This window comes from Eublepharis macularius, chromosome 3, assembly GCF_028583425.1.
Source record: "Eublepharis macularius isolate TG4126 chromosome 3, MPM_Emac_v1.0, whole genome shotgun sequence".
Taxonomy (NCBI): domain Eukaryota; kingdom Metazoa; phylum Chordata; class Lepidosauria; order Squamata; family Eublepharidae; genus Eublepharis; species Eublepharis macularius.
This window is the reverse complement of record NC_072792.1, coordinates 40905159-40930648: the sequence shown is the minus strand read 5'-3', so window position 1 is coordinate 40930648 and position 25490 is coordinate 40905159. Positions and strand designations below refer to the sequence as shown.

The window sequence follows — 25490 nt, the reverse complement described above, 5'->3', positions numbered from 1 at the left end:
TACTATCTCAGATGTGATTGCTATTTTAAAATTTGACTCATTCTTTTTAATCAGCTCAGAAATATCTGTTATCTGGTTAATCGGGTTGCTTGAAATATTACAGATTTCCGCAAACCACCTCTGTTAGGCTCTTGCCATGAAAACCCCCACCAGAGGTCACCATAAGTCAACTCTGACTTGAGTGTACTCTCGACCACTAAACAGAAATTATGTTAGTGAAGGAAATTATGGCCAACTTTTGCACATTGTCATGTGTGACAATCAGACATATGTGCATGATGGAGAATTTTTTTGTTGGTAGCTGTGATACCTGGTCTATGCTGAATATCTGTGCAAGGTCAACCAAGTTGCAATAAACAAGTTCTGTGTGTTTAAGAGAATTTTAGATTTAAAAAAAAATTCTCACTGCACAGTGAATGGCTTTGAAAAATGAAGGGAATTTAGAAGACAATTTGTGGTATAATATGCAGGGGTAAAGGCAAGGAGTCAGAAATTCCAGTAGGCAAGTGTCTAGTCTATGAGGGAGCCTGAGCTGTCTGTCTTAGCAACTACCATGGAAAATGGGTTGGCACCATTGGAATGAACTGAGTGATTTGACACACTTTTATAATGATAGTGGCAGCACTTAGAACGTCCCTTAATTGCAGTCTGTGGATACTTGGCTATGGACAATCCATCTTAAAAGACATTTTCCCAAACGTCAGTACGTTACAACAACATGCAACTTCACAACCATAAGATATTCTTTATTCCGATATTCTTGCAGAATAATGTCTGTTGATCGTAATAAGTTTTTGTTTAGTAGAAATCTAAATTGAGAGTTTAGTGAACTTTTATGTGAAAGGTAAGCAGACTGGGCAGAAGAGAAAAACCTCCTCCGCCCATGGAGGCCTTCTGAGATCGTTTGGGCTCTCTTTTATTTTTTAACAACTATTCCTCAAAACTGCTGTGGGGCTACAGGGCACCCAAGTTGGGTAACCCAGACCCAACTCTTTGAAAACCTTTTCATCTAGGTTGACCCTTACTCATTTCCCGACCTCATCCTGGCAGCTGTACCCTGACCAGATCTTGTCACAATGGCATGAGCAGCATGCCAGGCCATTCATTAGGGACATGGGAGCCTGTGTGCACTTCCAGTTTTCATCTATTACATTTTTAGGACTCCACGTGGCTTAAAGAGAAAACCACAAACTGCAAAATATTGATTTCAATAACAACAAAAAAATGTCTATCACACACAGAGGGAACAATTAGGCTCTATTAAGGTTTTTTTTTAAGTACATGACAACCAGAAATCCTCAGTTTGAGCTAGAATTGTGGGTCCAGAAGGGAGTTCAATATATGAGTTTCTCGGTCTGCATCATTTTTTTCAGTTGACTTTGTAAACATCTAGTTTTTTCACGTGTCATCTTGTTGGCTTTAATATTTTTCACTTTAATAAAAAGTACATAAGTCAATTAATGATTCTAAGGAGATTCCGTGGGATAGTAGAAGCAGGGGGAGGATCAATATCGTTTGAAGACTCTGACTAGTTTAAGGGAGAGCACAGATGAGACCAAAATATCATGGAAGTGTCCAGATTCATTTACTCATTTGAAGTTCAAATTTCTCCTAACTTCACTAAAAACTGTGCCATTTGCATAATTCTTCCCCTCCTACATATGCACCTCACAGCTCTGGATATGCAGAAGGGGATCTCCGTAGTATAAAGCTCACCCATAAAAGCAGTACTATTGGACCTCTCTCTGAGAGGCCCTGATAGAAAGAGATTGGTTAGCTCACCTAATTTGACTTCTTCTCCTGCTCTTTTCTATCAAAGCATCTGTCTATCTGCTAGGTAACACAGGTTCACGCCCAGAAATCCTGGTGTAAAAATCCTGCATCTAGAAGCCGGACTGGATTCTTCTCAACCTGTGTATATGGAGCTGTGGCATTCTGTTCACTATACAAAGAGAGGAAGAATCATTCAGTACAAAAACAAAGAGCTAATTATGAAATCTGTTGTAGCTTGAACAAGCACGAACAACACAAACTTTTCATTTTGTTTTTACTAAGACACCCCTGAATTAAATTATTATTGGACTGGTTCATTTATGTATGTGTGTTCATGCCATGATCCACCTAAAATTAAGAACACTGAAGCCTCATTGATTTCAGATGCAGAGTTAGGCATAAGCTTAAATAGTTTCCATTGAAATCAGTAAAATTTAAACTGCTTAACTTTGGTTGGACATATCCATATTGTTAAATATGCATGTTAAATGAAAAATTACAGTTCAATGGACTGTATCAGCATACTGAAAATGACTAATAAGGTTTAAAAATATAAAAAATGACCCCAGAGACTTAGTGGTTCATCAGTTCTAATTCGCTTATTTTCATGAACTTCTTTAAACTATATTGTGACTCATGGTTTTTTGCAAATAATAATAACAACAACAACAACATTTGATTTATATACCGCCCTTCAGGACAACTTAATGCCCACTCAGAGCTGTTTACAAAGTATGTCACAACAAAACACCCTGTGAGGTGGGTGGAGCTGAGAGAGCTCCAGAGAGCCGTGACTAGCCCAAGGTTACCCAGCTGGCTTCAAGTGGAGGAGTGGGGAATCAAACCCGGCTCTCCAGATTAGAGTCCTGCGCTCTTAACCACTACACCAAATAAGTAGACAAATAAATTAAATAGATGTTATCTTTCCTTTCCCCTTACCTGACTGTGAAATATATGCCATGACTTTGTAACTTGCTTTAACAAAATGTTCCATGAGCCAGGAGCAGTGAAACATTTACTTCAGTGCTTGCGCTACACCATGTCACTCAAGTGCACTTCAGTGCAGCAACCCGCTTAATTTGCCTTTGCAGTATCTAAAATGTGTAGCATTATATGTTCTTATATTAATTAAGTAGGCCCATACCCAAGTGAACAGTGGTGGCATGTAACTATATTCCCTCCAAAGAAGATGAGTATTCTTCAAAGGATGTGGCAAGGAAGAGACATCAGGATACAACACTGAGACTTTATCTGTAAGAAAAGGAGGACTAATGCTGTCTCTTACTCTGGTTTCAGAAGAGGACAAACCAAGGAGTTAGTAAAATAGAGAGGTCTGGGATCTGTTTACACTTCACTCTTTACTGCCCTGGCACTGTCCTTTGATGTGTAGAATGCTGTTCTTAGGGTCTTCTTCTTCATGACCCCTCATCTTCCTTTCTTGGTTATACTTTCCATCTTTCCTTTCCTTCTTGCACCATGGATGCAAGACCTCCAATCTTGCCATCCATCAGCTTCCTTAGACTAGAAAGCTAGATAGGGATCTATCTCTCACCTTTCCTATCATGTATGTTCACACAATAAAGAACTCTTTATTTTTTTTCTAAAGCTTAACCAGGGTTCTGAGTGTAAGTTTGTTTCTCTCTCCCATGCACACCCAGCAATGCAAGCTTCTACACCCCCCACTTCTCTGCCTACTCTGCTAACATTATCCAATACAGAACACAATCCAGCATTCTTTGATACTCCCTAAAATAACTGTTGAAAGAAATGGCTGCAAAACCATAATGACAAACTGCCATCTTGAAAATCAACATTATTAGCACATCTTTCTTGGCCAACTTCCCATTTATGTTTGTTTTGGAGAAAGCAGCAGTTCTCAGTGAGAGACGCCAGAGAATGTACTTATCTAGAGTGGAATTAACATCTTCAGCTTTTTCAGTATCTTTAAAGGGTTTTAACATGAATTGTAGGTTATTTTTAATGATCCCAGATTCTCTTATTACTAGTCAAAGGGCAGCCAACCATTTGTAACAATAATTATTTAATTGAATTAGATTGCTGTCTTAAAATACAGTTAATTGTATGTTGAGGATACGAAGAGAGATTTTAACTTTTGATGCTTGTGGCGGTGCCATTACAGAAGGTTCTACTTTGCACCAAGTGCATTTCTTCTAATAGGTAGTTGCTGAACAGCCAGATGCAATTGACCAAGACAGGGAACTGAAGTTGTAAAGTATTCCTTTTAGCTGCAGGAATTGCTCAACCAAGTTGGCAGTAACCTTTTAAAAGTTTTGTTGTTGTTGCTGCTGCTTCTGCTGCTGCTGCTGCTGCTGTTGTTGTTGTTGTTACCTATACAATCCTGTATGCATGTCTCTATTTATCTAGATAGTTTCAGGTGGGTAGCCAGCCATGTTGATCTGAACAAGATTTGAGTCTGGTCGTACCTTAGTTGATCTCTAAGGTACACTGGACTTGAATCTTACTCTTCTATTTATCTATGCATCTATGTATCTATCTATTTGTATGCAGCTTTATACGCTTCTGTGTAGCACTTTAAATCTCTAAAGTGCAAATAGCTTTCAGTGATCAATTACATGGAAGGTCATCTTTATTCCTTTGTAGCCTTCAAGAATGAGACAAGTACACAGATGACAAAAGACCAATGCCGTTTCTGTTCCAGTATTTTTGACTATGTGGTTCAAACCTTTATCTGTTATAAATCTACCTTAAAACAGCTGTGGTTAACGTCCTACAACATTGGCTGTTGTGGATTTTCCGGGCTGTACAACATTCATTAAAGAGTTTTCTCCTCCATGTTTTGCATTTTAAAACTATGGTTTGGATCCTGTGAATGAGTTCCAAGCATGCTGGATAGTCTCTAGCATACTTCCTCTTCCATGAAACAATTATTGTTAATAGGCCCTCACTCAAATGGAAGTTTTAGCAGAAGAGGAAGCACACTCTGGAGTGCACAGAACTAGGATCCAAGGTTGAGTCTTTCCCTTATTTTACAGATGTGCCAAATACATAAGAGTCAGACAAAGTCAAGGATGCCCAATAACAAAACTGGAAATTTGAACTGAGCTTTTTTTTTTTAAATTTCTCAGGCTTAAATGCTATATGGGTTCCAAACCAAACATAACAATAACCCACCCTTCCAAAGTCTTCTTGGGATTATCTTCTTCTGATATCTTCTCTTTCTTTCGTAGGAACTTTTTACACCAGAATGCAAATTTAAGGAGTCTGTTTTTGAAAACTATTATGTAATCTACTCGTCGATGCTCTACAGGCAACAAGAGTCAGGGAGGGCCTGGTTCCTGGGGCTTAATAAAGAAGGGCAAGTCATGAAAGGGAACAGAGTGAAGAAGACAAAACCAGCAGCTCATTTTCTACCGAAGCCATTGGAAGGTAAGAGATTTCTGTGGCAGAGCCATAGAGACCAAGAGCCTAAACTGAACTTTATATTGGGAGATCCCAATATTGATTGGGGAGGGGCTGTGGTTCAGGGGTAGAACATCTGCTTAGCATGCAGAAGGTCCCAGGTTCAATCCCCAGCATATCCATTTTAATAAGATTAGGCAGTAGGTGATGTGAAAGACCTCCTCCTGAGACCCCAGAGAGCTGCTGCCAGTCAGAGTAGACAAGACTGACCTTAGTAGACCAGTAAGGCAGCTTCATGTGTTATGTGTTATTTCCCTTTTAATTTTTTTTATTGTGGATAAGTTAAAAGATAGGGCACAAGAGAGAAAGTAAAACATAACAAAAAGACAACTACAAAGAGCCAAGAATGGCCTTCACAACAGTCTACAGAGCAAAAACTGTAGAGAAACATTATAGGCATATTAGTTTTTCACCTACAATACTTACTCCTTTATTATCAATCAGCTTGTGGTCTCATTAGTTTTTTTTTCTGTGTGTTATTTCCCAGCTTCTTGGTTTTTTTTTTTTAAACTATGGGATTAGGATATGCTAACTTGATTGGGAAAGCGATGCAGCCACTCCTGGCATTTAACCCTTTCTCATATGCTGATGTCCCATTCTAAATTGCTATCCCTCTAGCTGCTAGTTGCTTCATAGGATGGCATGTGGATTACAGCAGATGACCTTACTTTTTAAAATGACTTACGACTGCTAAACATGAAGTCTAGGCATTCCACTTGAGAAAGCAAACGGTCAGTCAAAGTTAAATCAAGAACTTATTGACAGAGCTGCTGAGGTTTAGTGCTCATTAATCTCAAACTGTCTGTGTATACAAAATCCAGTTCAGAATCCAGCACAGCAAAATCCCAGGCCTGATAGTTTTTTAAATAAAATATCCAGGAGGCGATCTCACTATGTGAAATCCAAATGTCAGTTTCCCTAAGAGTAATTGAATTCTGTCCTTCAGTTTCAATATTTAGGCTCATTATACTATTGTTACCTGGCTTTTCCTGAAAGTTTTTGTATAACCTATCCCATAAATAGTTGGTTTGTCAGGGCTGGATTTATCATATTCTTTTTGTTAAAATGCAGTATAAATGTTTGCAGTATCATCAAAACCATGTTATTGGATATGGATCATATTTGCCTCATATAAGGTTCTGCTGATGCCAACATAAATTTGTACAAAAGCACAGTGGGCAAAAGAGTTGTGGCAAAGAATGTAAGGGGCCCAGGAGGAGATGTAACTCAGCACAAGTTAGATTTCAACAGCAAGCTCTTGGCTTCACCTTCTGAAAGCTCCTTGGGTGTTACTCTTAATCCACATCAAACATTTAAGCCGGTTTGACACTAGTCATGGTTTCCTCTTTGGGAATTATCGTCTTGGAAAGTGCTGAGTGTTTTTGTTTGCAGACCTCCAACCCCTTCACATAACTTCAGTTTCCAATGTTCTTTCTTTGGGAGTTGTGTGATCTTTAACTTAAAAATGGTTTGAGCTGAACTGCATCTTCCATAGAGATGTGCCTTTAGACTATGATAGACTGGCCTACCAGCTACTGTGGAGGATTTAGCTGCTCAAGAAATAAACTGATACCTCATGCTGGGTACAGTCCAGATACATTAAAAGTAGACATTGAGCAGTTTGATTTCAGTGAGGCTGCATGTTATTATCTTGTCATATCTTTGTCTGGATTATTCTTCATGCCTTTTCTTAAAAATAGGATTGCCTATCCTCTTTCAATATTTCTTTTCCATTCATTGTTATCAGTGTTTCTCAGAATTTCAGTACAGACAGATACAGAAAGCGAGAAATCCACAAGGACCTGCAAGGGGCATCTCATTTTACCTCCCTCACTGCTTCCTTTTTCCCTTTCCTGAAAGCCCCCATAGCCTCTCCCTTTTCCCTGCTTCCTGCTTTCCTTCCCTCCCACCAGCCAACCTACCTTTTTCTCCCCCTTCCATCTTCAGCTTTCCCTCCTTCCTTCTGCTAGCTGAGCTGAGTTGCACAGTGGGGAATCTGTAAGGACTTGCAGGGAGCACCTTACTTTCACCATATCCCCTCCCCTCACTATTTCTCTCCATCTTGCAGCCCCATTTCCTCAATTTTTCCTGTTTCCTTTTCTCCTTCCCACCCAACCATCAACCTACCTTTGATCTGCTCTCCTAGTCTTCAGCTATATTTATTATTTATTTACTTCATTTATACTCCACTTTTCTCCCCAGTGGTTTCCCAGCTTACATCATTTGCCTCTTTTCCATTTTATCCTCACAACAACCCTGTGAGTTAGGTAAGGCTGAGAGACAGTGACTGGCCCAAGGTCACCTAGCAAGCTTCCATGACGGAGTGGTGATTCAAACCTGGATTTGAAAAGCTAATCACTATACCACACTGACTTTTGTGGGGTGGCTGCTGTTGAACAGTAGCAACCAACCAGGCCTAGGTGAATTATGCAAGTCAATTGAGATGGTGGGCCGAGCTCCGATGAGTTTTCTCTCAAAGGCCAAAATAGCTCCGGAAAGGACCTTGTCCCCCCCCCCCCTTTTATTAATACAAACCAAGGCTTGAAAGCTGGTGATACTGTTGAAGGTGCCTAGCTACTGCTGCTCCTTTTATCATGTTGGCGGGTTTTTACTACCTCCCCCCCTTTTTTTTAAGATATCAGATTTTTCTGCAAACTTGGGCTTTTCTTAGGTTTGTAGAAAGATATGACTTGTCTGCCTAGAGGAGGCCATGTTGATAATTGGATATATGTATGTATTGATAAAATATAAATATAAGGCATCAAGAAAGCAGGCAATTTCCAAAGAAAAGGTGGAGAGGGATGTTCTAATGGGATGGTATTGGTATTAGTTCTCAGGGGCTTCAAGTTAAAATTATATTAAAGTATACTAAGTATTCTACCTAAATTTATATAGGAAATATGGACAGCAATTCCCTAGGATGGTCAAAGTGTGACCACCTCTCCATAAACAAAAAGCCTGTCTTTTCAAAGATGACCCTGTTTGTTGGCAGATTGTTCATTTGAATCCTTTTACTAATTAGACTTGAGGCTTGGAGGCAAATTTAGACCTAGCCAATGGGGAAGTTAGCTTTTAAGATGGTCTCCTAGTGTGATTGGACCAGGAGAAGTGTGATCTCCTATCAAGATGTTCTTGCTCAGTGTGTGCTGTTTAACTTTGGTATAGGTTAGAATAGTCTTATAACTATGCTTGAAAAAACATACCTTATTAGTCTTTAATGTGTCATAAGACTCCTGTTTATTTTTCCTACAAGAAATTAGTGCAGCTACTCCCCTGGATATAATCTGGTTATCACTTGGCAGGATATGAATTAGCTATGAGAAACAATGAATTTGTGACAAGTTCCTGAGAGTGCCTTGTCAGTTTTCTGACCTCAGATCTATCTGCTGTCAGGGCATTTAGGGATCAGTTTTGTAGACAGCTAGTGTATCAGGATGTACTTAAAAAAGCCAGTCTGCAGTTGTTTCTGGTTGCCATTTGCTTCTTAAACAAATAGCTAGATAAACAGTCCATATAAGGAACTGAATATACGCTTTGGTATACCTTAAAACATATACCTATATTACCAGCAGACTGTCCCTTTTAAGGTGCTTAGTCTTTTTCCAAATGCATTTCTCCATCACGCTGGCTTAATCAATTTTTCCATTCATTATGGTTTTAATTTTATATGCTCCAAAATTTCCATTAAAAGTAGGTGAATTTTAGTACTCATAGACAGAAATAATACTAAAGATATATTTTTTTAAAAAATAACTGGACATGTTGAATTCAGTTCAGCAGGTTGGACCAAGTCACCTTTTTTGCTCAAGCTTCCTTGTTCTTCTCCTTATTATGGTTTCCATCCCATATGCCTTTTGTCCATGCAGGTCTCATGAACCCCGGTATAGTCCTTTTGGATGGTTAAAAGAGATCCTTCCACCTACTTTCAACAGCAGAAAAGCTGGCTGGATCCAACCATTGCATGTGATTGAATGTAATCGGCATTTAAATGAATAGCATTTTACATAGTTACCGTCTCCTGGACGGTGTCTATTTTATTGTGATTTTTTTTTTTTTAAAAAAAAGGGAATCCTGTCCAGTCTCATTCTGTTTTTTACGTTATAGAACATTCGCAAGAATTACTTGTAGACATGGACTTCTGTGGTTTACTAATAAAAAATAAATGGTAATTGAGATGCTTTTATTTGTTGTCAGCCTTTAGCAGGAGTAAAACAAATTAAGGGCAGGCATTAAGGCATCCTTAATTGAGTTTCATCAGCATCCCATTATCAGTTTGGGTCCTGACACTGACAATAAAAGGTATCATCCTTGTCCCATTTGGTAGAACAACATTCCTAGGGAGAAAATAGTGACTGATTTCTGATTTTAAAATGTGAAGAAGTGACTATAAATAAAACAGGAGCCAGAGAGCTGCTGTGGCATTTTTGAGTGCTGTATTGATGAAATCAAAAGAACCTTGATTCTTTAGGTCGGTGCTTCAGTCTAGGACCAGATGAAGGGATCTCAAAACTAGGCTTGATTCCAGAATAAGTGAAGACACTTAACATTCATTGCTTGCACTGCTACTCCAATGGAACCAGGGAAAAGAGGACTGTCACTTTGAAACAGGGAAGGTTCATTGCTCAGTGGTCTCAGATTCATTCTCTTGGCATCTCCTGGTGGAGGACCCCACATACCAGGGCAAACAAAGACCTCTTTGCAAGACTTTGAACAGATATTTCCGATATAAATAGCCTAGAAAGACATATCAGGCAGCTGCGGCGGAGTGTGATGGCTGGGCAAGTATCGCATTTCTTCATCCACTCCAGTGTCCTTGCAATAGTGACCAAGACATGAGTGTGCTGTAACAGGTAGTTGGCATCTTACTTCTTCCTGACATAGTTCCTGGCCTCGTATACTTGGAGGTCCTCTCCCCTCCCACTTCTACTCTTTGGCTTGCCTCATCCCCTCTTCACTCTTTTTCTCTGGTTCTTCTTGATGGTGGAAAGTGCCATCAGGTCATAACTGGCTTATGGTGACCCTTGGAGTTTTCAAGGCAAGAGATTAATAGAGTTGATTTGTCATTGCCTGCCTTTACATAGTGGCCCTTGTCTTCCTTGGAGGTATCCCATCTGGTTACTAACCAAGGCCTGATGAGCTTGGAATTACCTGGGTTATCCAAGTCAGGCCCTGGTTCTTTGCTTTGGCTTTCCCCCCTCTAATCTTTCTCCCTGTCTTCTACTGTCACTCATCTCCTCAGCTAGGCCAGCTGTCCCCCACCCTTTCAGGCCAAGCTGAGGCTACACCCCCCTTGGCCAGTTGCCAAGGATACATGGCTGATATCTCAGTCCCTGACCCATCCAACATATTTCCCTGATGATCCTGGGGAACAATCCTGGCAGGTGTTATGCCCCCCCCCCATACAACATTACTAAATTCCAGCCTTACTGCCCTTGTTACAGGCCCAGCCTTCTCAGCCAGGCAGGCAACAGCACGGACCCATTGCCTCCTTCCTAGACCAATTCTAGCACTCAGGCAGAGCTGCTGAGAAAGGGAGACCAAAGGGACAAAATTCCGTGGGCTCATCAGCTCTTGAGGGCCCTGAAGCTAGAATCAGCTCGCATTCAGCAAATGCACTTTTTAAAACTTCTTGTGCAGTTCTGCTCTCAGCTACTAGGGGCAGAGAAGAGCAATGAGACTTCCTGTTTAGTGGTCTTTGCTGCCATTTTTTGCAGGAATCGATTTTTTTAGAAAGCTCTCCACGTACTGTGAAGTGCAAGGAGGCTGAAGGGAAATGGTGTGCTGCTAAGCCCATCATACAACCTGTTATGTTTTCATTCCTCTCTACCCATTTTTAATTATTCTGTGTTTGTCCCCCCCACCTGCTGCCAGTCCCTTTCTTTCGCATCTCTTCCGAGTTTTAAAAAAACATACTTAACAATAAAACAGAAAATTTTTGTTCAAATTATGAACTGAAAAAAAGGATGGGTGGTCAAGTTAATATTTCCCAAGAAACACACTCCTGGCCAGGTGCAACAATGTAACCTCCTGAAGTGAAATCATTGCACTGGCCATGGGAGTGCTCCCATGATTTGCGCAGGGGCAATTTCGACCCCAAACAGACTGATTCTTAATTAACCAGCCCTGTGCAAAGTTCAGGAGCACTCCCACAGACAGCGCAATGACAACACTTCCAAAAGTGACATCATTGTATGCCGACCAGGAGCTTCCACAAAGGAGAAGACGCCTAATATGTACTGCCCCCCATCCCATGAGTTGCCAGGGAGACCTGACAACCCTGGCCGTTTCCACATGGCTCCCTGCTGCTCGTAACAACCAGGAATATCGTGAAAAAAATGCGGAAGATCGCCTTTTCTCGCACGAGATTTGTGTGATGTCGCGCAAATCTCGTACGAGAAAATGTGATCTTCCGCAGTTTTTTCACGATATTCCGGGTTGTTATGAGCAGCAGTGGGCCGTGTGGAAACGGCCCCTAAGTATACTCTTGAATGCCAGTTTTGGGGGACAACTGTTTGGGGTGGCTATTACCTTTATTCCTGTCTGATGAGAAGCATCTGGATGCCCAGTGTGGGAAATAGGACACTGGACTGGAGAAACCTCTGGGGTGATTCTGCAGGACTCTTATTCTTATGAAAGGAACATGTAGTTATCCTATCCTCATTTTTACAGTGGAGGTTAAAAATATTCTTCAGTGAATACCACTGCTTCCTCTGCATCTTTAAGTATGTTACTGAATTATTCAAGCATGTGGGGAGAAAGAAGGCTGCAGTTTTTAGTACTGAGGAAACGCATTCTGTGCATGCCCAAAAGTATTTTTCTTCCACAACTCAGTAAATGCTGGGAACAAGATCTCCTAGTAAGATCTTGGCACAAATGGAAATTAGAAAAAACAAAATTTTTAAAAAGTTAAATTTTAAAAAGCTCATATTCAAGGGAAACAGCCCCATTGTGAGTAATCCCCATTGAATAAAATGGAATTTATTAGGATACCTACATAAGAGTGTTCCCAAAAGATCTAGTCAGTTCTATACTCTATGATCTAGGGGTGTACAACAACAAAAATATTCGGGGGGAAAAGTCAGAAATAGACAATTTCCAAAATGGCAAGCTGCTTTGGAAATTGCTTATTGACCAGCTTTGGTATACTCCATAAAGATTCGGAGCACACTGAAAAGGCATTTAAACTTCCAGCCCTGCTGCTTATTTGACACAATAGGAGGGGTGGAGGGGGTTCCCTCCTCCCCCTCCCATCAGGTCAAATAAATGGGGGGAGGGAGTTTAAACCTACCCCCCTGCTTGGTCCGCTGTGGGAGGGGCCAGGGAATCTCCTAGCCCCTTCCACAAGGGCAAAGGGAAGTGGTGGGACTAGGCTTAACCTTGCAACCCTGCCACCGGGCACTCCATTAGCCCTCTGCAGAAGGGGCCAGGGAATCCCCTGGCCCCTTCCGCAGTGGACGAAGGGAACTGGTGGAGCTGTGGGCTGAAGCCTGCTGCCCTACTGCCAAGCACTCCATTCGCCCGCCGCAGAAGGGGCCAAGGAATTCCTTGGCTCGTTTCGCAGTGGGTGAATGGAACAGCAGGGCTTCTTCACCAGAACGCATCAGGTGAATGACAGTGGCAATGCAAGGCATTCAGTTTCAAACTGAATGCCTTATTTCTTCACCCAATGTGAGTGCACCGAGGAAACTGAACGCCAGTCTTCACCCAATGCGGGCCATCTGAAGCCAGGAAGGGCCCTTTCCTGCTGCTGGCCAGAGGCAGAAAAAGGGCTCTTTAAACTTCAGCTGGCCTGCAAAGGAATCCCCCTGCCAGCCTGCTGAAGCCAGCCACAGGGTTTGAAAGCATCTCAGAACTTCCCAAAGTGACCCGAATCACTTCAGAAAGCTTTGATTTGGCTTTTCTGAATTGGGGCCAGCATGCTGGGCCTGAATCGGAAATCCCTGATCTTTACAAATCGGGTCCAATTCTAGTATTTTTCCTTAATCAGAAGCCCGAATTGCACACCCCTACTTTGATCTACTAAGGATCTGTACTTTCACTCTGATCAGGAACATAGAATGGGCACCTGTTGAAATTATTTCCAGGGCAATTTTAATTGTCCAATTTGCCCCTGCTTCCCTTTTTCTTTTTTCCCTCTTTAAAGAGGCAACAGCAGGAGAGGAGGGGGGTTGGAATGGGAAAAGAGCAATGGAGCTTGTTGGATTTCAGCATCTGGGGACTAGAATCACTTTCTAAAGTCAGTGCAGGTACAGGAAGATCAACCTTTTGGCTCACCTGCCTCCTGTCCCTGGACAATAACTTGGATGGCTTTTCACATCTTCCCCCCCCCCCCCGCCCCAAGTAAACATCCTTAGTTCTTGTAAGTTTACTTTTCTATTTTAGGTTAGCATAAATATTTTTGAAGCATTTTTGCAGTTTAGTACTTCTTGAGAGAGGCTGATGGCTCACATAATTCAATGGGGCTTTTCCCAGGCCAGTTGTGTCTCACTTAAGCTAATTGACAGTGTGTTTCAGTGTTCTGGCTGGGGAGTCTTCTTGCTTCTGCTTACTCCTGTTGTTTGTTGAGATACTTGTTTGGCACCATATCCCATTGCAATGGGCACAGTGTAAATTCTAAGTTAAGTAAAATCTATTCTTTAATAATCCTCTCCTTTCCCCATTAATGTTATCTATCTAATGAACATTTATAGTTATATTCACAGTAACTGAAAGCCAAGTGATTCCTTTTGTTACTGTAGTTGGTTTGGATAAGGATCTTAAAGGTGGGGGAGGTCCAGGTGGAATTTTTGTCCAGAGGCCAATGGTGGCTCTCGGCAGCCCTGCAGCCAGGAAGCAGCCAGTTGGGCCTCACACAGAGAGAACTAGCATTGTGCCCCACTGTAGTTAGTGCAGATGAAATGGGTTAGATTGATTTGTACTTGCCCCGCCCCCTGTCTTTTTAAAAGGGCTTGGCAACCTCTACTTGCATGTTATTTTGTTTGGGCTTTAACTGTAATAAATGCTTTTAATCTACTATTGAAAGCCACCTTGAACCACAAAGAAAGGCAGGCTAAAAATGTTTTCATAAATCAATAGCATTTTTACTTACCTTCTCTTTTCTCTTTCTTATACAATTCTTCACCCCTCTTCCTATTTAGTTGCCATGTATCGAGAACCATCTTTGCATGATGTTGGAGAAACAGTGCCAAAGGCTGGGGTGACTCCAAGTAAAAGCACAAGTGCATCGGCAATAATGAATGGAGGCAAACCAGTTAACAAGAGTAAGACGACATAGCCGGATCCGCATGGATATTGTGACTTATTGAGCTCTCAGAGTACGGCTGAGCACTTTATCCTTGCAAGACTGTCTCACTCTGGCATCTGCGGATCAGCTGGAAACAAGCGAACGCTCGTTCTCTGCTCGCTCCAAACTAGGTTGTTGCAAGCAGATGAATCTCAACCCGTAAGTCCTCCCGCAGCAAAGAAGATGCCTGGATAAACCAGCTGAATTCAGACCATGGAATGCCGTGCCAGATATGGAATGCCTTTTTAATATCTTTTCTGTGACTGTGACACCTCATGTGAATGACATACTTCACAAGTACACTTGATATCCTGCCTGCTGACAGTTACCCATAATCCCCCGTTTCGAGTCCAGGAAACCCATGTGTTTTAAGTTCAATTTTGTAGCACACAAAATAATATCAAGTAATTTCTAGATAGATGCTGTAAACCTGTGCTATTATGGATTTTCTCTTCTTCCCCCTTTTTTACCAGGCTGCTCGCTCCGCTGTCTGTGTGACTCCTTTGCAGGGATTGTGTTTCTCTCAGATTTAAATGTTGCTGGTGGCTTAGTTTTGAAAAGCAATCAGGGAATTGGGAGCCTTCAAAACGCTATTAGGAATTATATCTGTCATTGTCTCAGAGTTACAAATGGGGATTCAGTGTGACTTTAGTGCACTCCTGAGGTTGGCATTACTGTGGAGGGAAAACATCAAACAAGGCCAAGTCAACAATCTCTTGAGGCCAATGTTTGACATTCCCTGGTAGTTTCTTTGTGTGTGTGTGTTTTATACATATCACAGGCTTACTGGTAATGGTAACATTTGCCTTGCCCAGCCAGCAAGACCCACACGTTTTTGAGAAAGTGGGTCCAAAGAACTCTGTAGGCCTTGTAGGCCTGAATTAAGGCTCATTTTTCATCTACTAGTCCTCATTATTTGAAAGTCAAACCAATTATTAAGATGAATGAGAACTGCGCTACCTAAATCTATTCCCCTCTAACCCCGCCCCCACCACCAAAAGAATCCTTTTCCTGTTTCTAATGAATGGAGTGTAATCCCATCCTTATTTTTTTTTGGCTGTAAACCAGTCTCTAACTTAGCATAGCATGGGCAAGGAAATTGTTGTGTTCTTTTTTGCAGCACCAATGCAAAGGGTAGTTACAAAATATACTTTAATATTTTCAGTGTTTAAAAAAAAAGAGGGACTTTTTAAACAGAACATACTTAAAGAATTCCTTTGTGTTTATTTTTTGAAAAACTCAGCATGCAGAGTTCAATGCTCTATGTATTATTTCACCAATACCCCAATACCATATCTTCCTCAGCCAGCTTCTTAGGATAATATATGCCCACTAAATTGCTAGGTTTACGGTGCCTTGCCTTGATCTTAGTATTGTTTTCATTGTACTATTACATGAACCTAGGAAATTCTAACATGATCAAACGGCCAAGATTTTTTATTGTTCATTTGGGGGTTTTCTCCCTTTAAAAATAAGATACTGTTAATATTTCCTGGTTATCAGTTTAAAATGATGCAGCCAATTTAGAATTCCAAGGATAATGGTCACAAGAAGACTTAGCAAAATGCTGTAAGATGTTGACTAAACCAGTATTGAGTTTGAAAGTATATATAAGTAGACTTTACACACACAAAAAATAGAAAGCTTGATATGGACCAAAATGTTCCTCAGTTCTGGAAAAACATGTATGAGACTGCTAGGGGTTCATGTTTAATGGTAACTTATTTCTCGTTCCATTTTGAGATGGTATTCCTGAAAGGTTGTCAGAGTTCCATCCTGCTTCATTGGGTACAGGATGTCCATTGATTAAACTCTTGATGCATAACACAATGTTCATAATGTGTCCAAGTAGGTTATGTATTAGAAATATACAAAATTGTTATTTGACTATTTTTTGTTTTGTTTCCATTTAAGACAAGAGACTGTTTAAAGTTATTCTTTTTAGCCAGATGAGCGAAGCACATTAAAAGACGTTCAGTTTCTGAGCACTCAAAAAAGACCAGAGAGAGAGAGAGAGAAAGAGAGAGAGAGAGAGAGAGAGAGAGAACTATAGAGGTGTGTATTAAAGCAAAGAAAACAATCTGCACAAAAAATAAAACCTGGCCGTCATTTCACCCAGTGGTTTCTAAGGAAGATATTTCTGTGAAGAATCCTCTTTCATTTTGTTGGGATTCTTCCTCACCACAGTGAAAAAGAGGACAACTTCTAGTGCTCTCCCATGTTCAAGAAGCAGCAGGTGATCTGGCATATTCAATGAGGCAATCTTCATGCAGAATAAACTGTGCAGTGATACTGAAACTGAAGGTCTTTGGTCAAGTCTTTCAATGTTCCTTGTTTTGCTCTCAATTGTGAATTGTTTTCTGTTTCACCTGTAACACCCCAATTCATACAGCCTGCTTACATAATTTCAAATGACATTTCTGTACTGTGCAACTGGAAACAGTAATTCTGGACAGCTCTGAAATGGGAAAGCAAAATAAAGAGATCTGAAGTGTATCTTTTTCAAAATTTTGAAACCAATTTCATACTGTTGTTTTGGAGAGGGAAAGGAGCCACCTTGGGGTTTATAGGCTTGCTTTCAGGACCAAGGAGGGAGCGGTGGAGAGTGGCTGTCATCAACTCACGCAGCAACTTTTGTACGGCCAGCAAAGAAAATGTTTATAGCTCTTCTGCCTCTAATCCAGACCAGCACGTGCTGCAGCATAAGCCCTCTGGGGGCCCCCTCTAGCAAGGCACGTGACTTTAAGGCAAGTATTTTGTGGCGACGATTACTCCTTATTTTTCTGTACATGGAGAAGTCTTAAGGCACCATTGGGCTCTGTAAATGGGGATTCATTACCTTCATTACACGTGCACTTAATTTCCAACAATCAAACTCACACCCTTGGGTTTTTATTGCTGTACCAACTGGTTGATATATTAAGGCTGACTTTATTTTTGTAAATGATTGGTACTGTACTGTAAATAGAATATACATCCCTTTTCGTCATCCGCATCAATTGCCTACATGGGTATTTCCTTCTCTGACTGGTAGGATCCTGAACCAGTTTCTTTGATAATTTGTTACAGCATAAGTGGAGAGGGTTCCTTGTGTTTTGGTTACTCCTTTAAGTTTGTCCCTTGTCTCATACATTGCATGGGAAGAGGATGGTAATGATGAACTGCATGTAGTAGGCTATATGTATCAGACCTGATGGTATGTACTACTAAACTGACATACATATAAGCGACAAGTTTGTCTGCATTGTACAGTTTGTGTTTATTACCATTTTGTTGTATACACAGATGCAATGGATTTAATAAAATATTTATATGAAGGCATACTGGAAAAAATATATTTAAAAAAAGAGATTGTGCAAAATAACATTGCATTGGCTGCAGTATAAGAAAAACACCATGTAAATAGTTTGGCAAAACTCAATTTTCTCTCCCCTTGACCATGCCAAAGAAAATCTTAGCTCCTCAATATATTACCTCTCTTGCTGTTTTCCAGGACAAGATGTCACCAATTTGTTCCCTCTCAAATTATTTTTGCTGTCTGGTAAAATCTGTCTGTTACTTACTAAAGAACTGTACAGTAAACCTGATGGAATCAGTTTGTATTTACGGATTGTATGTGTTGTAATTCCACATAGACCTCATGTTTGAGTCTTCACCATCTTCCTCCATAGCTTGCATGTTCTGTTCTCTGTGTTCTGTTGGATGTAGCTTAATTTTCAAGTAGTTGCAGTATGGGCCAAGGAAAACAGTTTTGTCAATTTAGTACAAATATGCTTGTGACAAAGGGTGATCATTTAATTAAATGTTAACTTAAGTGGGGAATCAGATATTCACCCTGATGATGTAGAGATCTATGTGAATTTATGGAGTCCTTATAAATCTTGAGTTCCATGTTCATATCAAAAGGAATCTCCTTCCACTGAGAAAACTGGGGAAGCTAGATTAAGCAGCTCCATGCATTCTTTAGTACTTACTTCACTGGGTGATGAATTGCCATGGAGTAAGACTGCATCGAAGTCCTTTGAACAATTAAAATTCACTTTTACTTTGGCTACAGTTTATTAGGTGGTATCTTGTCAAAGGCACGAAAAACACATCCCTCACTAACAATACTGAGTTACTATTTTTGTTCTTTCTAGAAAACATCCCATAGATACACAGGTGTTCTCATAAGTCCACCAACACTAATGTTGTCAATAGAGACCTCATAAGGACATAATTCATGAAAGGTTGCACATCACTTTATGCGTCCTCATTTCCTGTTCTTACAGATGTTTTCAGATAAACAAATAGTTGGTATTAAATTATTTTTCTCTCATCCGTATGACCCATTAGAACTACAGTATCCTGTCACAAACTCTCAATTCACAAAAGTAAATGATTTCTTGTAATAGATTTTGGTCGGGGAAAACACCTTCCCCCTCCTTTTCATGCATATAAGACAAAAATTTCATTACCTAATCGGTTGCCTAGTGAGACTGTAAATGAATATTATTATTTTTTTAAACAGAAGTTAATATACTTGTGATGGTTCTCAAAATATATTTAAGGAGGTAGTATATCCCGGGATGCTTAATTCCAATGTTTAGAGCCAATCAAAGCATTCAGAAAAAAAGCACACAGTTTGGTCTTTCAGGAGACTGGTGGGAGATTGCCAGTGGAATCCTAAACCAAGTTACACCCTTTTAAGTCAATGGATTTAGAGTTCTACTTAGGATTTCACTGTAAATGTAGGGATGGACAATTACCATCAATTCTGGCCCAAACTAATGTGGACCTAAACAGGCTATTTTGCTACTGTATGGCCAGAAATAATCCAGGATGTTCTCATTATTTCTTGATCTAGAACCCCTTTGGGAACCTGGATATTGACAAGTTACTACAGCAGCCTGCTCAGGCCTTCCAAAGAAATACCTGAACAGGAAGAAGTTCTGCACCCTTTGAGGATCATGTCTCCGAGATGGAGCACAAAAATCCCTTTTAACATGATTTTGGCAGCATTTCTTAATGCCTATTTGAGAATGCTGCTCTCTATTTTTTTTAAAAAGGCATGTAACATGCAAGGTTACAACATCGGGAAAACAGGCTGGCTAGCTATCTCTGTGGCATGCTATCTCTCCCACTTCAGGGAATTTTGTGATGAAAGAGCATTCCAATTTGCAGTCTCCCACCTATTCTTTCAAGAGGCAGTCTCAGGAGGACTGTACCGCTATCACCATGGCTCTAATACCCATATTTTGAAATGGTTAGGTTATTCCCAGATAAAGGTAAATGTTGCATTTTAGATGTCAAGGAAGCAACTCTGCCAGAATGAAGAGGTCAGTACATTAACAATCAAGCAATGTGCTGTATGCATGATACCTCAAAATATACGGCCATGGTTCAGTGTTCAGTCTAGTTCCCAGAAGACTGCGTGAAGATGGCATCCATTTGGGTCCCTCCTTGAAAAAGGGTTTCACCATCCATCTGCCACCATCCAATAGGCTACCAAATGAAGCTGGGATGGGAAACCATTTCTACCCTTTCTATGCTTACTGTGCTTGTTCTTGATCTGGCAAATGAAGTGAACAACAACAAAAGTAGCATGCTCAAAGACTTTACAAGCACTTTTCACACCTCTCTGTAGGTCCACTCTCATTTGTTTGTTCAAAGAATGTTCTCTGTTCTTCTCACTTGTCTGATTAAGAGGAAGCTCATCATACTATATTATATATGAAACTGCAAATGGTCTATCAAAAATTCCCCTTTATGGATGACCCACCTAATGTGATTTCCTACTTTTGACGGATGGTTTTTTGGGGCGGTGCGAACGTGAAGAGCAAGGTTTGGGCATTGGTACAGCTGCATCTCATGTTCCTTTGGGGTCAGAATAAATGTGCCATTATGATAGTAGACAGTAGGTTTGGAGTAGAGATGGGCACAAACAGCAATGCAAACTAAAAACCACGAACAGCCCAATCTGCTGTTCGTGAACAAGCTGTTTGTGAGGCCCCATTCTAAACAAACAGGTGGTCGTTGCAAGCCTCGTTCGTTGCTGTTCGTCAAGCCAGACAGTCTGGCACCTGCAATCAATTCCCTTGGCAACCTAGGCAGGGATTTTCTGAACTCTGTCTGAACTCCTGCTGTTGCCCTAGAAATTCCAATTTAAGCCCAATTTAGCTTGATAGGCAGGTCTTCCTTCCAAGTGTGGACTGGAGCTCCAAATTTGTCACAAGAGGAAAAGACCGGGGGGGGAGGGGGGCTTCCAGCTCTGACTTTCAGGGAGAGACAGCTGCTGTTGGAGAGACAGGGAGAGTGCATTGGAGCTTGAATTTTCTTTGTGTGTGGTGGGATAGGGATCTACCCCTTCAGGTTTCAGGGCTGCTGCCAGGCTCTGGGGCCAAGCTATTATTTATTATTGGTACATTTCCTGCTACCTGCTCAGGTATGGTTTCTGGGAGTGGTGCAGTAGGGATCTTGATGGCTGGAGGAGAGCCTGCTGGCCCCCACGAACAACGAACATGTTTGTGACAGGATCATTTTCATCGGTGTTTGTTGTTCATGGATGACAATGAACAATGAACACTATGTTCATTTTTTTTCTTGTTCATGCCTATGTCTAGTTTGGAGTAAGAGGAGGTGAGGTAACAATACCTGGAACTGGGTGATAAAATGTCAGTGTCATACATGGGGTTTTACGGAACACTGCTTTTCATACAACTTTCAAATGGCTGAGAGATACCTGTGGTGAGAGATCCCTTTATGATGATATAAAGAGACTCAGCTACTTATAGGGTTGCACTGCTAGATATCAAACTAGTAAACACAATACACAAGCAGCTTAACCAAATGTCTAAGGCTCCTTTCAATCAAAAAGCTTTGCACACGGTGAGGCTGAGTGGCATTTATAGTTCCTACCCAAAGTCTTCATAATCAAGCTTCACTATCACTATTAGCAAGAGGAATTCATTCTGTAGTACAGCCTTTCCATAACTTAAGAGCATGCAGGGAGATGTCAGAGGGCCAAACTAGAAGTGATGACCTCCACATTTCCTCCACAGGGATGTTGCCACAATTTTAAAGTGGTTTTTAAATTCTGCATGGGTCCAATCCTGATCAGTCCCACCCTCACCTGCACTTTTTCAAGTTCTGAAATAGCCATAGGGATGTTTGTGGCTGTTTTGGCACCTGATAAGGTATGGGGTGGGTGGAACAAGACTGCCTCAGCCTGCCATAATATGGGCCCAGTCAGGATTGGGCCCTCATGGCTTTTTAAAAATCATTTTAAAACGAGGGCTACATACCCATGGTGGCCAGAAGGATGCCATTATATCTTGTTTGGCTCTGAATACCAGTGAATGTACGCAACACAAGAATGCACGTAGCCAGCACTGACTCTTGCCTTCCTAGAATAGTCCTTTCTACCCATGGAAACAGATTATTTCTGCTCTCAACTTCCAAAGGTTAAGCATATTAATCTGCAATACCAAGACCATTAAAAAAAAGAAAAACTAAAATGAATAATGTTCTAGCTCCTTAAGAGCTGGTTGTGTTCTGTTCACTGGCACCTATAAACAAAATTCAGGAATTGTACTGAGACAGCAGTGTGTTCATGAGCCAAGGTACCGAAATGAGCATTCGAGGAAACGGCATTTCCCCTGCCCCCTTCCCAGTCAATGTCAGTTATCTGAGGAAATCAATGGCCTGGGGGGCGGGGCGGGACTCATAATAAATGAAAGGGCCGTTGGCACCGTTTACATAAAGACCGAAAAGTAAGCCTCCAATGCTGCTTTTTCACCAATGGTGGCTATGTGATCCGAATGGAGGTAAAAGCTTTATCTCACTGGATTCATGGAAATGTTCCCCTCTCTACCATAAATGTAGGGGACAATCAAAGGAGGTCTTATGAGAGCTTTTGTGCGTCTATGCACAAATTCCGGATTCTTGTTTGTTATTTACAAGCCCACGGCTTTTCACAGCTTCTTCATCTCTCTCTCTCTCACACACACACACACACATACAATTATGATATAAACTCAGAGGCTGCAATCCCATGGCTCAGATGCATGCTTGGAAGTGCATACATGAGCTTCTCCAATCTATGTAAGCAGGGAGATGACCTGGTCTATGCAATATCCTTCCACGTATATGCAGGGACAAGAATGAGTGGCCACAGCCAATGTTGAGGCTTACACTGTGGGAGACGGTCTTTATAAGATACGTTATCAGTGAGGAATTATTTATTTGGAGGCTCAGTTACAATGTGGACATGGCAACTTCCCATAGGACCATCCATGCCATGCAATTTCTGTCATTCAAATGTAACCAATGTGGCTTAGATCTGACCATAGGGAAAGAGCAGCCATGCTCTCCTTGTAACCTATGGAACAGGTTGTAAACATTCCGCTCTGTACTCTTCTTTTATGTAACTGAAAGCCAACGTATGTTTAAACAACCCATCACAAAGGGTTCACATGTGTCTAGGATATGAAGATTTGTTGTGATAGTCTCAAGTCAACTATCATTATATTAAAGTATTGTTTCATCATAACAATAATTCTGATACTACTGTGTCAACATATAACCTGTAATACTTGGACTTGGCGTATGACAGCTTTAGGGAATAACTGTCTGATTATGCATGTGCATAATTCCTGTCAATAAATTATGCACAGATATTTAGAGGTCACAGTGCCCGTGTGTGTACAGGAACAGATTAGAGATGTCATGCTTTTATGGATTTTTTAAAAACATCACATCACAGGAAAAGTTAACTATATTGTGCTAGAGGAGAATGGACTTTTTGAGTGAGGAAATACTGACCTCCTATAGCTGTTTGCACTTGAAATATTTGGCATTATTTACAGTAGTATTTTCCTATTTGTGCTCTTTCTACAAAGAGAAACCAAGTTTCTAGTGTAATAATGGAAATATCTTTTGCAATTTATCTTTCCTTATTTCTGGAGTTACCGCTCAGTGCAACTGCTGAATATTGATACTGAAGTTGCAACAGAATAATATATTACAGTTTTATATTTAAATACAATGTTTTCCCAGACATTGAAGCAATGTGCTTTACCACCATTTTCACAAATGTATGCATTTTTCAAAAGGAAATGTATGTAAAATTTTTTGAGGAAATAAAGGGCTGCCAAATCATGTATTTAAAAAAAGTGATTCTGTGTAAATAAAGCAGGGAACTCCCCAACAGCTGTGCAGGGTTTTTTTTCCATTGTGCACTCAACACTCAACAGGATTTCACCACTGAAAAGATAATAAACATTTTGTTCTAACACTGAACTGTTTGTATTTGTTTTAACACAGTTTCAGTCGGCTGCACTGCATGTGTTTTATTAAAATGACTTTGATTGCACACACTTATACTATCCAGATGAACTGACCTCCGGCTTTTTGGTTGACCTTGTTTCTAATTTTAAAAAATGATAAGCTATGATGGATGATCGCATAACCTGAACTAAAATTATTTATGTCCTGGGTCTCTAAAAGTACCTTCAAAGACATCCACATGCTTTCCCACAACCTTTGCATCTAAGAGCCACAGCTGAGCATTCCTAGCATAACATGACCAGGTTATTATCCATATGTCAGAGAATGGTTGAATAGTGAACTGTATACATCAGGCCTACAGAACTTGTGACCTGCCAAGCTAAACACAGTCCACCAGCCATTTATGGCAGTAGACTAGGCTCTTTCTGGATAAACTTGGCTCTGTGCTTGGAACTGCTTCACCAGCAAAGTTGTTAAACACCTGGCAGACCACAATACACGGCTGGTGGGCTGTGTTTGGATTGGGTGTTGTTCAAGCCTACTATTATGCAGTTCAGAGCTGGGTTGCATGGATCAGCGGAGCTAGGAGTTACCCACCTCTGCATAAACTTGGCTGCTAATATACTCATATGCTTATGATTGCCTTTTCACATCAAGCAGTCATATGACAGCTGTGGGTTGTGAGATTTTGGTACAGGTGCTCAATGGTACAAGGCTTATGGAAGAAATCAAATCACCATTTCAGTCTGCAGTTAACTTACCTACCATTGATAGATATCCTCTAACTTATCTTTCTGGCAGAATGGGGGAGACTACCATAGTTTTTAAAGGACAAAGAGCAGCTCTGTCTATGGCCCTCATAATATTGAATGGCTTAGTAGCCTGGTAACTCTAGATTCCAAGATACTACTGACCACTTCTTGTTGATTTGGGAATTCTGAAAGTTGCAAGAAATTATCAGGCTTCTGAGAAGATTTGAGGTTTATAGGCCTGAAGGCAAATGAGGTGTTATAAACACATACAAACAAGACTTTTCTTCATGAAATGCCAGGAGCTGTGGATTATTGTAAATGGCTGTGGTAGTAATTCACCCAACAGTTTGATGGTAGATATAACTTACTGTATTGTTATGTGAGAAACATGCTGAATAAACCCACCCGACATAATCAATTGTATGGTACTTCTCACAGATAATACACAAAAGCTCTTTTCATCAGAGGTATGGTCAGGTATTTCTGGGCTGAAGCTAGGTTGACAGCCAATATTTTCATGTGGTTTCCCAAGAGAATTTTGAACAGGTATCTGGCATAATTTGTGATAAGTACCAATGCAAAATTCTGAATGCATGAATGATATTGTTACAGAATGTACAATTTAAATGGGCAAATAATCAGTTGCATAATATAATTGACAATGTTCCACCAGGGTATTAGCAGGCAAATATCTAGACAGATCGGTGTCAAATAGTTTGTTACTTCACTTTGCCTCGACACCTGTGCTCTTTCTACCATTTCACCGTGAAGACTTCCACCTTTTTAGAAGGCTCCCTGCTTGTGGTACACAGTGGATTGATTGCATAGACTGATCAGTAGGAGGTTGATGAGGTCTGACAGGAAGCTGGACTGGACAGCCTTTCAATCTTTTTCCGCTTTTTACTTCTCTTTGTCCATGAAAGTTGCTTTGAAATCACCTTTAATGGTAAATATCTTCATATGGCAGCTCTTTG

At 40.7% G+C, this 25490-nt stretch overlaps 1 protein-coding gene across 2 annotated transcripts in view; it reads left to right on the top strand.

Annotated features, from left to right (window-relative positions):
- The window catches only part of FGF14 (fibroblast growth factor 14), a 155043-nt gene extending 140555 nt beyond the window's left edge, over nt 1-14488 (top strand). For both annotated transcript variants that reach the window (XM_054973962.1, XM_054973963.1), the window contains exons 4-5: nt 4983-5181; nt 14352-14488. In XM_054973962.1, coding sequence (XP_054829937.1) covers nt 4983-5181; nt 14352-14488 — 336 coding nt within the window. The remainder of the gene's footprint in view (nt 1-4982; nt 5182-14351) is intronic.
- Nucleotides 14489-25490: the final 11002 nt, after the last annotated feature.